The sequence below is a fragment of the Lathyrus oleraceus genome, chromosome 7, assembly GCF_024323335.1.
Source record: "Lathyrus oleraceus cultivar Zhongwan6 chromosome 7, CAAS_Psat_ZW6_1.0, whole genome shotgun sequence".
NCBI classification, from domain to species: Eukaryota; Viridiplantae; Streptophyta; class Magnoliopsida; order Fabales; family Fabaceae; genus Lathyrus; species Lathyrus oleraceus.
In genome coordinates, this window is record NC_066585.1 from 477,621,536 (window position 1) to 477,636,664 (window position 15,129).

Below are 15,129 nucleotides of genomic sequence, written 5' to 3' on the forward strand. Positions count from 1 at the left end.
CCTTACATAATTGAAAGATTTCACCGTGTTCTAGTTTGGCTGTATATTAAAGCAAAAGAAAATTATATTTAGTTATTATCTATCTATGATATAAAGAATACAATATAAGCTTGGTATGTCGTGTAACCAAAATGAGAATCAATGTGTGAGCAATTTTTTCAATGTACTTAATAAATACCTGCGGGTGCGATAAAAGAATTTGTTTGTAGACTACATTTTTTGTGCTTTCACCATATTCTCCTTTCAATTTTCCTTCCCTGGTTAAAACTCTTGTTGTAGTCTGTGAAACACCCCTGGATAAAGCCACATATAACTGTCGATGACTAAAAACATGTCGTGGAAGATATATTCCAATATTTGAAATGGTTTGTCCTTGTGATTTATTTATTGTAATTGCAAAACTTAGTCGCACAGGAAACTGCTTTCTACTAAGGACAAAAGGCAGTCCATCACTTGCAGATGTTTTTATTTTAATTCTAGGCAAAAAAACACGTTTTCCTGCGTTGCTTCCTGTCAAGATTTCCACATCCAACATATTCATAAATAAACCATGACATAATAATTGGGTCCCATTACACAATCCATATCTAGGTACTGCTACGTCCAATTCATTGAGATTAATTTTCATATATCATAAATGTAAAGTTCTGTATAATGTAATTCATTATAATTCATTATTTGTATAAATATTTTAGGCTAAATAAATCAAATGACTTTAGTAATAAAAATGTTTAATTTATTGAAATGTAAAAAATCTTTACACCGTTAATGCATATCAGTTAACTTTGTATATTTGACCTTATGAAGCTCTAATACATGTTTGCGATTTTTCTTCTAGTATATGTGCTTACCATTTTTTCATGTTAATAGGATGATGTTGCAATCATGAAGTATATGAACACAGATGCATACCGATTCTCCATCTCTTGGCCAAGGATATTGCCAAGTAATAGCAAATGTTTGAATTTATTCACATCCTTAAAGAGTTTCATATGGTTGAATCTTTCATTTAAATTAACAACTCTAACAAATACGCAGAAGGAAAAGTAAGCGCAAGTATCAACCAAGAAGGAATCAAATATTACAACAACCTCATCAATGAGCTACTCGATAATGGTAATGCATAAATCATACTATTTTAGGAGGGAATACTATATTACTAGTATATCATATTATTGATTGATGGAGTTATTGATTCAGGTCTAGTACCATTTGTAACCCTTTTCCATTGGGATCTTCCCCAAGCCTTACAAGACGAGTACGAAGGTTTCTTGAGCCCCAATATCATGTAAGTTTCGCGGAACAAATTTCTATATGCATGATCCATGTTAGAGCATTATCACATTGTTTGATCCATAAGGCTTGATTGTTGATGTTTTTGTTGTTGAATCTCTTTATGCAGAAATGATTTTCAGGACTATGTAGAGCTATACTTCAAGGAATTTGGAGACAGAGTGAACCATTGGATTACTCTTAATGAGCCGCACTCTTACAGTATGGGTACAGATCCCTACATGGCCTCACACAACCAACTCCTCGCTCATGCAGCCGCTGTCAAAATTTATAGAACCAATTATCAGGTACAAAGCCTTAAATGGAAATTTTGTATGACATCTTCATACAACATTTAAGCTAACTTGCATTATAATCACCTATATGAGTCTGGACATGTATGACATCTTCATACAACATTTAAGCTAACTTGCATGTTCATGGATGCATCAAAACATAAGCCTATACCATGATTTGCTAGTTGATGTGTGTTGTGTTTCTTATGCATAATAGACTGTTACAGTTTCTGTTAAGTAACTTTTATCATTAGCTAGGATTTACTTTCTGTTGAGTTTATGGATAATTATTATTTGTAAACTCACAAACTATTCTGAATGAAAATATGATTTGCGATTACATGTCCTATATTTTGTGAAAACTATATATTTCTACTATTTGATGTCTATAACCCCCGGAGGCCTTGTCTATTTGTAGATTTATGTTAAGAATTCATGCATTAACTTCTGTTTGTTTTAATCCCTACAAAAATTCTATTAAGTCTATTGATTAAATACAGTTGCTCGGTCCAATTGATGGAACTCGTGGATTTCTGAAAAATAACTCAGTATTATATGTGGTAAGTTAAAAAAAGAACGCTTCGAATTTCTATTGATACTTTTTAGATTCATTTCATATATTTGTATACAACATAGACATTTGATAAAGCTTTCATCTAGAAGATCTTTCAATTGCAATTTGTACAGTAACCTTTGCCTGCCATAATGCATTAGTGCTTAGGGGGTTATGATGCCTTTTCCTCTTGGTTTTGACACTATATTTAGCTTTTTTCCAGTTTAAACACCGATTTTTTGTTTTAACACCACTTTTATCCTTTCTTTTCTGGTTTAAAACCACCCCTAATTATTATCTTTTTCTCAATCTCTATCCTCCGAATTATGGAGTTCTGACTTCCTTATTGCACTATAAAGATACGTAGCCACGAGAATGTGAATCCTTGCCGAGCACCTTTCTTTATTTTATTTGTCCTCTCCGGTTCCACAAACTACGAGACTCTGACTTTCTCATTGCACCATGAGAATACGTAGGCATGAGGGTCACAATCCTCCTCGAGCACTCTCTTTCTAACCCATTTTCTGTTTTGCATGTACTTAAAGATAACAACACTCATTCAAGCAAGAGCATTCAAAATGGTTCCCATGAAGTACTGTGGATGTGAGGGGTGCTAATACCTTCCTCTTGCATAACCGACTCCCGTATCTGTTTTTCTGTTTCCCTTGTGTTTTGTCGATACTTTCCCTTCCCTTTTTGGGGATAAATAAAGTTTGATGACGACTCTGTTGTACCTTCGAGCATACAATGTGTTTGGTGCGTACACCATTTTGTCAGTTATCTTCATCGCCACCATAAGTTAGCCCTCCCACATTCGTATAATATACCTACTAGAGCATGTGAGTCTCGCTCCTCTTGTAGGGAGAACACACCTTATACTTTTTTGGACAATACATTTAGTTTTAAAGACACTAGACACACTTACTTAACATCTTAAGACCCTAATGATTTGTAGATTAACACATAACACATTATATCTCATGTATTTGCTAATCAAAACTCAACGGTAGAAAAATCATAATATGGATCAAAGATTTCCTTATTCCAAAGGCTCATCAACCCAAATATGTAAGAAAACTGTAAATGTAAGAAACAAAATCAAATTACTTAAATTCAACAAAAACTCATTTCAACATTAGGAAGGAAGCTCACCATATGGTAAACTCCGAAGAAAACCTTACCCTTAAAAGAAGAACTTTTGAATTACACAAATTGAGGATGTGATTGTTAAACTAAATGACATTGTTCATGTGAATTAAATCCTAACTAGCAATGTAGAACTCATTAGACCATAACCGAGAATAATAGTTTATTAAGGTAGTTGATTTGATTTCTGTGATTGTTTTGAAGATGAAGGTTGTTGTAGGAGGTAGAATCTTATGAGATCAATGTTTCGAGGAAATGAAGAAAGGTCATTGTTTGGTTGATATGGGGCAACAAAACAAGGTTAGGTCATCTATCCATATAAAACTGTTAATTGAGAGAGAGAGAGAGAGAGAGAGAGAGAGAGAGAGAGAGAGATTTGAACTTAAAAATGAAGGAAACACAAAATGAAATCCTTTGAATTGACAAAAAAAATTAGAATATGTTTAATTAAAGACATATACCTATGGTTCTTTTTCTAACATCCAAGGATATATAACTAAGAATGTTGTATGTGTAATGTAATTTTCTTGTAGTTCAAGTTAGTTAATTGAGTTACTTGAGTGACAAGTAACTAAACATCTGTTGTTTATTTTGAGAAGTTAGGTGGTAATTCCTCTTATATAAATACATATTACTGATATAGATTAAATGAATAAAATTGGCTTCTTTTTTTTATCATTGTCTCGCATTTTTTCTCAATCCTTTGTTTAATCTGCTACAAGTGTTCTATCGTTGACCAATAATTATCATATCAAGGAACTTTAAAGTTTACTATTCATACACTTTTATACATGTTCAATAGTCGCAATATATATAATTCCATTGTATTAAAAGAGTGCGAGTAAGAAGTTATTTTACAAACTTTGAATTCATTCATTGGCAATTCTTTTTATTTCACAAAGGACTACATGTGAGTGAGTTTCATTTCACTTTTCTGTAATCCTGACTTTAACAAAAAAAAATCCCATTAAATGGGTCGGAAAATCCCAAGTTCATCAAAACAAAATCATTTTCTTGAAACAACATGTAATATATATGCCTAAGATTTTGAAATTCTGGTGTAGTCAGAGTTCAGATGTTCTACTCCAAGTAATGACATCTGATCCAACATTGTTACTAATACAGCAAGACAGTTATACAAATTAAAACCCAGTACTGATATGCACACATTCACAGATGTCACGACATCTGCTACTATATCACCATTTAATGGAAGAACACCCAGTTCTGTCCATCTGGTACAAAGACACAGCAGAGATCAAACATAGCACTTACTTCTGTTGAGCCTGCGCAGTTATCAGCATGATGTCTCAACATTGATTTGAACATCACCTGTTACAGCATTACAGGTCGACCTTATTTTATAACAGACAGAATTATAACGTGCAGAAGGTAAAAATACAAGTAATTGTTAACCCAGTTCGGTGCAACATCACCTACTCTGGGGGCATACCAAGCCAGGAAGCAGATCCACTATCAGCAGTATTAATTCAGAGTTAAACTCCCCCGTTTACAACTCTTCACTTAATCCCTACCTAATGCAATCTATACCTAGGAACTCCTAGATAGAAACCTCCAGTTTCCATCCTATCACTACAAATACAATTTAATGCTAAACAACTTGAACTTGCTTCACAGCTTCGTTCAAGACCATAACAAACTCTTACCTACAGGCTTTGAGTTACAAATAATCTCATGCCTTCGAGCACTGAGAAACATATGGTAACCTTCCCATAGGTTGGGAGGTTTACCTCACACAGACCCCTAATTTTACATTATTTTTGGCTCACAAAACCTAGGTTACAATCTGCTATTTATAACCTAAACACCCAACTGCATTTGGGCCTTGTACTTGTATTTCCTAAAATTAAGGTTAAGCAAGTTAACCTAATTTCCACATATTAGGGTGCTAACAAATAGGCTATTTGTTAGGTTCATTAATTGTAGCTCAGTTGTTAGTTTCCTGGATTTTAGCTCAGCTGTTAGATTCCTGAAAAATAGCCTGAGAAAAATACTGAAACAGAAAAACTAACTAGCCTACACTTTAGCATATGCTGTCAGGAATGAATGTCACAACATTCAGTTTGACGTCCAGAAAATAGACCATATGCTAAGTCTGTTATTTTCCTGAAAACAGACTGTACTAAATGTTGTACTGTAAAAGACCAACCAGTCTATACTTCAGTATCAACTTACAGTAATAAATGTCAAAACATCCAGTTTGACATTTTGACAATGAGCCTTATGCTAGGTTTGTTATCCTCCTGAAAAACAGCCTGAAATAAATACTGAACTATAACAGAAAAACCAACTAGCCTATAGTTCAGTATCTGCTGTCAGGAATGAATGTCATAACATTCAGTTTGACATTCAATAAATCCTGTATTGAATGACTGTCATAACAGAACAGAAAATCAGCCTGCTCTTAATTTCCTGAAAATCAGCCTGTGATAAATAACAGAAAAACTAACTGGCCTGTCAGGAATGAATGTCATAACATTCAGTTTGACATTCAGAGACTGCTGTTATGAATGACTGTCATAACAAAAAATCAGCCTGAACTAAATACTGAACTATAACAGAAAAACTGATTAGTCTATAATTTAGTATCTGCTGTCAAGGATGAATGTCATAACATCCAGTTTGACATTCAGTAAATCCTGTATTAGCTAATCCTGCAGCATACTACTTAAGCATGTCATGACATCAGTCAAGACATCTAAGTACAGTAACTGTTTTAACACAAAATGCAGCCAATCAAAAACATCTACAAACTCCCCCTTTGGCAAATTTTTGGCTAAAACAACTTGGCATCACAACAGAGTTCACAGCAGCGGAAAGCACACATCCAAGCAGAGAATCAAGTTAGCTAATACACTAATCATACAGAAGATAAACTTCACACAGCAGCAGCACATAGAAGATAGCAACCAACAACATAACCTCTTGTTTTAGAGGACCTTCATCTTCACAGAAATATGTTGTCCTGGGGTACAGGTGTTACTCCCCCTTTTTGTCAAAAATGTTGCCAAAGCAACTTAATATTACAGACCAAAACAGACAAAATTACAAGTAATATACCCAGTATGGTTTTAGTGACTTTTGTGCCTGAAACCAACTTCTGCTTGCTTCTGGTACATCCTCAGGACAATGTTTCTCTCCCCCTTTTTAGCTAAACATTTATAAATGAAACCTTCACAAAACCAGATCCAGGCGCAGTATGCCCAAATCTTAACAAACCCCATGGTTTAGAGGGAATGGAATGTCGCTCTTGTGAGAAGAGGAGTGTTGGTACATCCTTTAAATAGGCCAGACCGTGCTTAGGAATTAACGGTAGGAGTAAATACTTGGTCAATATCCATAAATATTTGCTGAGAATCTGTCAGAGAATCACCAACAATATTCCAGACTATCTTTGAATAGCTCTTGACTGTTTCTTTTCAGAAACAACAGTTCCAATGCATGTAGACTATTCCATATATGCTGTCAGACACATTGCAAGCGATGTCTTAACATTCAACACGGCTTTTGTCTGCATTCTTCATGTATTCTCCCTATCACCATTTCCTAAAACCACTTTCTTACCTCTAGTGGTAGCTTGACATCTAGCACCACTACAACCAAAATCACAAACAACAGTAGATGGTTACTCCCCCTGTACCATACAACTGTAACACACAGGCTCATTCTAATATATCATAATGAGACACACCACATCCATATTTCCTTATGACTGTAAGTTTCAGAAGGAAATAACAATATTGTCCAAGGCAATGTCATGACATCCGGTCAGACATTTTTCTGCTCACTCAGCCTTGACACACACCACATCATCCCAATAACTAACAAGGTGCCATACCTTGTTATCTGAGAACACATAGACCACAAGCTTGATGATTATTTGCAGCACAAAGACATAACTCCCCCTGTCATGAACAACCAACTCTCCTCTTGAAACTTGGAGATCACACATGAACATATCCAACACCCCAAAGTTGGACCTTCACCTACTTCCTGATTCAAAGAGAACCCAGACCACTTGATGAATGGAAAACATAAGACGCATCTTCATGTCTTCAAGAGCACACCCTCTGTTCAACCCTTTTGGCTGAACACATCCACACTCTGTGTCAATCTCTCTTCTAACCAGAACAGAAAACCATTTCACAAAATGTTCTAACATTAGTTAGGACATCCTTCACAACATAATAAATAACACCATCTGATAATCTTCAGATATCACTGAGTCACCAGCTTGATCCAAAAGAACCCAGACATAAATTGGGACATATACATTCTCATCCCATTACAAGATATAATCTTCCATAGATAGCTCAGAACTCCTACCACAAGCTCCAAGAGATGAATAGAAAACACCTCCTTTTGTCTTCAACTTACTACTTTTCTGCTCAAAAGTAATTTGTCTCAGACTTTCCTCAAGAATAATCAGCTGCCATATGTTGATTATCTTGATTCTTCGAACTCACTTCTGAGATGGACCAAATGCCACTGGTTGATTACCTCCTTCATGAAACCTCATATGAAAAAGTCAAATGTCACTTATTGACCTCTCCGTGTTTATCAGACTTCTCCCAAAGATATTCTGACCTTCCAAGTGAGACTTGAACTTCAAGCTACATGTTAAACAAAACTTAGATTCTCTAAGACATGAACATGTAACATCTTCTCCATCCAGCAACTCCAAAGAACTGCAATGAGAACGATCTTTTTGAAGTACCCAATCTACAACTCTGTAGACCCTTCTATCTTAAGTTGATGTGCCACTTCACCAACTAAGATTCTGATGTTGAACCAAATGTCACAACATTGTGTTTTAACATCTAGTTGTTGAATTCAACTCCTTCTTCTGCCACTTGAAAGAACTTCCTCCCTACACATAACAAGAGTTCAACGCTCTCATAGACTTGATTGTGGAACCAAGTTTCAGTAAACAACCTCCATCCTGCAGGTTTGCAGTTAAGTCATCCAAGCTCACACCTTGATGAATCCCTGCTTCTTCTCCAAAGACATCAGACACTCTGATGCATGAGTCTTCAGAAGGACCAGTTAGACACTAACCCTTCAGCTATACCAAGGATTCCACTTCCTAAAGCAAGGTTGTTTCCATGATGTCAAGAATGTTGCCACTTGTTCTTAACTCCATAGTGTGCATTAGCCAATGCACTTCCTTACCTAGATCAGAAATAAACTGATCCAAGTAACCACCATCAAGACTATGATGTCTTCTTCTTCTTGTACACACCAAGGTTGAACATGTTTCTTGCCAGGAAACCTTTTCAGAGATCATATGCTTTTGCTGCCACCAAAGAGATAGATCATAAACCAATGTACTATCCTTCCTGTGATTCTGCACAGGGTCTTGAAGAAGAGATGTTCCAACATCTTTAAGAACATCAGTTATCTTGAGCTCCAAGGATAATCAATTAAATACTTGTACTTGGCTCATGTAGACATTGATCTTAAATCCTTTCCCAATTATCCTTTCAGATACTTCCACCATAAGAATACTTTGAAAATACTCTTCTTGTGTCAACATCTTCTGCTTGCGAGCACCTCAACAGTTCTGAGAATCTTTCCAGATTAGATTCACCCTTAGGACTGAGAGAGATGAATCCTTCCTTGCAAATGTGTCACACAACAACCAGAATCCATGTGACACAGGTCAACAGCCAACCAGACCCTAGGTTGACCAAACATGAGGAGCTTAACCAAAAATCCCCCTTAAATTAACAATCATGGAAACTCCACACCAATATCCATGCATTGTACACAAATGTCTCAACATGACATATACCATCCCTACCAGTGGCAACTAACTCTATGAGTTATACCTATACATACTCCAATCACACTAAGCAGACTCCAGCTGACCATAAGTACTAAAGAAACACCAGTCAATAGTAGATATGCATTGCCAGAACATACTACCTCAACCAACCTCTGAATCTTCATATTCTCACTCCTTGAAAGAACTGCCACTTCTGAGCGTGGTGTTTGAATAACAAGATTCATGGTCCCAATCCTCTTAAATGATATAGCAATCAGGTTACCCCATTATTGACTTCTAACATCCAGGGGACTTGTCTTCCAACACAACATAGTACTTCAGGGAACAACTATCCCACCCTAATCAATCTACAGGAATAAGACAAACAGCAGGAAATTGCACAATGTCACATCTCAACCAGCTCCACTTCTAGAGATCAGACTTCTAAAAGTGACCTTCTTGAGCACACACATAGTTGACCCTACCCTTGTCAACTTAGCACACACAGATGTCTCCTCTTCCAGGTCAGGAGTAGGTTCCAAACAAAAGTATCTCTTTGTTTGACACCTAAAAACATCTGCTCTTCAACCAGTAGCTGCATACTTGTTGAACAACATGTTCTAACATCACATAGAACATTAGTTCCACCTCCTTGGAACAAACCCTCCTTGAAAGTCTTCAAGGTCTTCATATACACTACCCAAGAGAGTCAAAGAATCAGTGATCAGGTGATTCTTACCATCCTGAAGTGAGAACGTCATGATGAGTGGACTTGAGGAGACTCAAGTATCTTTGACATCTTCAGTAGATTATGATGAAATCTTGAATACAGCAGCCTTTCATCCACATGAGGGGAAACTACATCAGAAATTGAGTTTTTCCAGGTATTATGTAGCGGAAATCATAATACAACTCAACCTATGAACACACACTTCACCAGATCAGCCTCCAAGAACATACCAAGTTTGAATATGATTCAATACTAGCACAGCTGTCCCACATAAAGGCCAATTGCCAACCTCCAGAGACAGGTACACACAGTTCCTGTCATGAATAGTCCATCCACCTACTTCAAGGGACCATTCAGGGAAATCACAGAACCTTCCACAGGTTCCAACATCAGTACTAACATAACTCTTTGCAAGATACCAGAAAGTATCACCCATGGATCTCATCCAGAACCAGAACAGGATGCCAGCTCTGATACCAATTAAAATTCTGGTGTAGTCAGAGTTCAGATGTTCTACTCCAAGTAATGACATCTGATCCAACATTGTTACTAATACAACAAGACAGTTATACAAATTAAAACCCAGTACTGATATGCACACATTCACAGATGTCACGACATCTGCTACTATATCACCATTGAATGGAAGAACACCCAGTTCTGTCCATCTGGTACAAAGACACAACAGAGATCAAACATAGCACTTACTTCTGTTGAGCTTGCACAGTTATCAGCATGATGTCTCAACATTGATTTGAACATCACCTGTTACAACATTACATGTCGACCTTATTTTATAACAGACAGAATTATAACGTGCAGAAGGTAAAAACACAAGTAATTGTTAACCCAGTTCGGTGCAACATCACCTACTCTGGGGGCATACCAAGCCAGGAAGAAGATTCACTATCAGCAGTATTAATTCAGAGTTAAACTCCCCCGTTTACAACTCTTCACTTAATCCCTACCCAATGCTATCTATACCTAGGAACTCCTAGATAGAAACCTCCAGTTTCCATTCCTATCACTACAAATACAATGTAATGCTAAACAACTTGAACTTGCTTCACAGCTTCGTTCAAGACCATAATAAACTCTTACCTACAGGCTTTGAGTTACAAATAATCTCATGCCTTCGAGCACTGAGAAACACATGGTAACCTTCCCACAGGTTGGGAGGTTTACCTCACACACACCCCTAATTTTACATTATTTTTGGCTCTCAAAACCTAGGTTACAATCTGTTATTTATAACCTAAACACCCAACTGCATTTGGGCCTTGTACTTGTATTTCCTAAAATTAAGGTTAAGCAAGTTAACCTAATTTCCACATATTAGGGTGCTAACAAATAGGCTATTTGTTAGGTTCATTAATTGTAGCTCAGTTGTTAGTTTCCTGGATTTTAGCTCAGCTGTTAGATTCCTGAAAAATAGCTTGAGAAAAATACTGAAACAGAAAAACTAACTAGCCTACACTTTAGCATATGCTGTCAGGAATGAATGTCACAACATTCAGTTTGACGTCCAGAAAATAGACCATATGCTAAGTCTGTTATTTTCCTGAAAACAGGCTGTACTAAATGCTGTACTGTAAAAGACCAACCAGTCTATACTTCAGTATCAGCTTACAGTAATAAATGTCAAAACATCCAGTTTGACATTTTGACAATGAGCCTTATGCCAGGTCTGTTATCCTCCTGAAAAACAGCCTGAAATAAATACTGAACTATAACAGAAAAACCAACTAGCCTATAGTTCAGTATCTGCTGTCAGGAATGAATGTCATAACATTCAGTTTGACATTCAGTAAATCCTGTATTGAATGACTGTCATAACAGAACAGAAAATCAGCCTGCTCTTAATTTCCTGAAAATCAGCCTGTGATAAATAACAGAAAAACTAACTGGCCTGTCAGGAATGAATGTCATAACATTCAGTTTGACATTCAGAGACTGCTGTTATGAATGACTGTCATAACAGAAAATCAGCCTGAACTAAATACTGAACTATAACAGAAAAACTGATTAGTCTATAATTCAGTATCTGCTGTCAGGGATGAATGTCATAACATCCAGTTTGACATTCAGTAAATCCTGTATTAGCTAATCCTGCAGCATACTACTTAAGCATGTCATGACATCAGTCAAGACATCTAAGTACAGTAATTGTTTTAACACAAAATGCAGCCAATCAAAAACATCTACAGATTTAACGAGAAAATTCTTGAACCATTCAGCAGAAAGTTTTGGGTGTCTTTTCTGATCGTCCTTAAAATCAACGAAGACGAGTCCAAATCTCAAGCTCAAGCCAGAATCCCATTCAAAGTTATCCAACAATGACCATGCAAAATATCCCTTTACATTCACACCATCCCTGTCATACTTAAAGGTCAATAAAACTAAAGAGTTAGTCATAATAACTAGAGGCTTAAAGATTCTTATAATAAAATATAACTTACCTAATTGCAGTTTCAAGATAGTAAAGATGACGATAGTAGTAATCAATCCTATAAGTATCTAAGAGAGATTCTTCAAGAGATAATGTTGGATCGTTGAACTCATCACGACCTATCAATTTATTTTGTCATACTTTCATTAACTTTAATAATATCACAATATTATGCATACAATATATCTTATAAAATAAGAAGTATTACCATTTTCAGTAATGTAAATTACAGGGTCCTTGTACGTTTTCTTGGTGTAAAGCAAAAGATTATGAAGTCCTTTTGGATAAATACATAACCAACTTGAAGCAGACTGCATAAAATTACAAAGTTATCTTTACATGTTAGAAACAATATTTTTGAATACAAAACTTACAAATGAAAAGCATTGATATATAAGTTATCTTCCAACGAAATGATGAAATACATACCATTGGACCGAGAGGCTTGCCATTATGTTCAACTGTCATTAAAAAAAAATTTAGAGTATGCAAAGTTACATTTCTTTTAAGCTTATTTGGAAATTGATTGATATACTTACATGTAGCATTAATAAGAGAATCAGTTTGTATGGCCGGTTGCGCGGCATTGCGAAGGTGAGGTGCATCAGCAGCATAGTAGGACGAGTAATAGTTTAGGCCTAGAAAATCAAAAGACCCCTTAAGTTCCCTTGACTCTTCTTTTGAGAACTTTGGTAATCTCTTTCCCACCAAAGTTCGCATGCTTTTTGGATATTCGCCTCTTGTAAGCGGATTCATATACCTATAGCAAAATGTAGATGCAACGAAAACCATAAAATACTCTCTCTAATTTCCTTTTACTTTACAGATTTCAGTAAATCATATACATATACATAACTATATTTCTTTTAAATATAAAACATGAAGTGAACCGAAATTAAATAATAATTGATTCAATATTTACCATCCAAACATGAAGTCGAGACCTCGTTTTGAAGCATCAACATCGGCCTTCGCTATAGTGGCCGGCTCATACCAGTGTGAGATTAAGGTAATCCCTATTATGCCTCGTTGAGATGACTGCATTTTGGTTATTTTGTTAGAAACATTTCCAATAAGTTCATACTTAAAAAAGCATGATCTAGAACCAGAGTAATAATAAGTAATTTTCTTTAAACAATAGAAGACCTTATATTTGATCCGGTACAAATTTGCAGCAGCAGAATGAGCAAGAAGCTGGTTGTGTGCAGTCAAATATGGTTCTGTCCCTGAATCACCTCCTGTGCAATTCAGATTTAACCAATCTGAACATCGACCCGGTGCGAACTTTCCGAATGCATAAGCATTCATGCTCACACTCCATGGTTCATTTATAGTAATCCAATGTTTCACTCTATCACCAAATTCCTTGAAGCAAAGTTCAGCATAGTCTCTAAAATCATCTCTGCAAGATTGTAAATTACATATGTTAATCAATAATCTATAGTCATAAAAAATAATTCTAAACATGAAATTGGTGTCACTCACACAATGCGACGCTTTAAAAAACCGCCATACTCATCCTCTAAAGCGTGGGGAACGTCCCAATGAAAAAGTGTCACATATGGTTGCAAACCTGCATTATTCTCAATGATTAACAACTACATGGACATGAAATAAACATTGATGAATCCTTACCCTTAGCCAATAATTCGTTGATGAGATTGTTGTAGTACTTTATTCCTTCAGGATTTACACCTCCGCTAAGCTTTCCCTCTACAATAAATTTAAAGAATTAAATTTTCTTTATTGGAAGCTATAATTAAAGATGTAGGTTGTTGACTATTATTTGAAGGGTTGTTTGCCGTGCAGATCCGTTAAAGAAGAAAAAGAATACTCATATATTATTTAACTATGAAATTTTGAGTTTGTTGAAACATGATATTCGGCCTCATAGTAATACTCATATATTTTCAAACATGAAAAAAGAAAACAACCTGGATATTTATGAGTGAAGTTATCCCAAATGCTTGGTCCTTTTCCACCCTCAAATGCTGCACCTTCATACTACAAAAAAAAATCAAAATAACATAAAGTTAATAAGTCAATAATTACTCTTCTACAATATGAACACTACATAGATAATAATATCAGTAATTGAAAGCAATAATAAAAGATGGAGTTGGTGCCTGATATGCAGAAGAGGCTGTTCCAAAAACAAAGCCTTTGGGAAAACTGCTCCGGTTGAAATCAGAAACTTCATGAACACCAAGAGGTTTAAAACCATTCATAGGAGTAACAATGGTGATGGTTAAAAGAGAGAGTAACAGAAACACGTTGATATGAAATACTGCCATTTTTATTCTTATTATTTTCTTGACTATGCTTTGCCTTTATAGTATAGGAAGCACACTATTTCATTGACTAAGAGATAATAAAGAGTGAAAAGTTTGATTACTTTACGTTGAATAGTGGATATAGATGACACGTCCACCTTCTTTCATGCATATAGATGAATTTTAAATCAATAATTGCATTAAATCTTTTTCTCATTAACATAATTATTATTTTTATATAGATGGAGTGACATAATCTAAAAGAAATTCACATATACACACTCATAACTATGAAATTTTGAGTTTGTCGAAACATGATATTCGGCCTCCTAGTAATACGCATTTTAAATATGCTTTTTTATATCATCCTTAATAAATATATATATATATATATATATATATATATATATATATATATATATATATATTCCCATTTTTATAAAACAATTACGTCAAATTTTTCTAACTAAACGTTCATGATGATGAACATATTGAAAGCATGTTTGTTAGCCATGAACATTCTGAGCTCAACTATATTGAGTTGTATATTTTACTCCATCAATATCAACAATCACAAATTTGTGATCAATCTCAAATGTTTAAACGAGATGAATTACAATTT

General features: G+C 35.4%; 1 protein-coding gene and 1 long non-coding RNA gene across 3 annotated transcripts; one reads left to right on the top strand and one right to left on the bottom strand.

Moving 5' to 3' along the window:
• Positions 1–1,055: 1,055 nt before the first annotated feature.
• LOC127100923 (uncharacterized) lies at positions 1,056–1,421 on the top strand. Its single transcript, XR_007794534.1, has 3 exons — positions 1,056–1,116; positions 1,201–1,288; positions 1,403–1,421. It is a non-coding gene; the product is annotated as an uncharacterized LOC127100923 (long non-coding RNA).
• A 10,107-nt stretch (positions 1,422–11,528) lies between these two features.
• Positions 11,529–14,623, bottom strand: LOC127100924 (cyanogenic beta-glucosidase). 2 transcript variants are annotated; one of them, XM_051038233.1, is made up of 11 exons: positions 14,361–14,623; positions 14,169–14,238; positions 13,870–13,947; positions 13,720–13,807; positions 13,381–13,636; positions 13,157–13,272; positions 12,774–12,994; positions 12,664–12,695; positions 12,443–12,545; positions 12,245–12,353; positions 11,529–12,159 (listed from the first exon to the last, which is right to left on the bottom strand). In XM_051038233.1, exons 1-11 carry the CDS (start codon positions 14,526–14,528, stop codon positions 11,889–11,891), a joined length of 1,512 nt encoding a protein of 503 aa, XP_050894190.1. In that variant the 5' UTR covers positions 14,529–14,623; the 3' UTR covers positions 11,529–11,888. The 2 variants fall into 2 exon arrangements, with proteins under 2 accessions (XP_050894190.1, XP_050894191.1); XM_051038234.1 differs by having other exon boundaries at positions 12,045–12,167; positions 14,361–14,617.
• Positions 14,624–15,129: the final 506 nt, after the last annotated feature.

Coding starts and splice junctions, on each gene's coding strand:
- LOC127100924 (XM_051038233.1), bottom strand. CDS start 14,528: ATGGCAGTATTTCATATCAACGTGTTTCTGTTACTCTCTCTTTTAACC. Junction 12,696..12,773: donor TTCTCTTATTAATGCTACAT/GTAAGTATATCA, acceptor TTTTAATGACAG/TTGAACATAATGGCAAGCCT. Junction 12,546..12,663: donor GCAAGCCTCTCGGTCCAATG/GTATGTATTTCA, acceptor AATTTTATGCAG/TCTGCTTCAAGTTGGTTATG.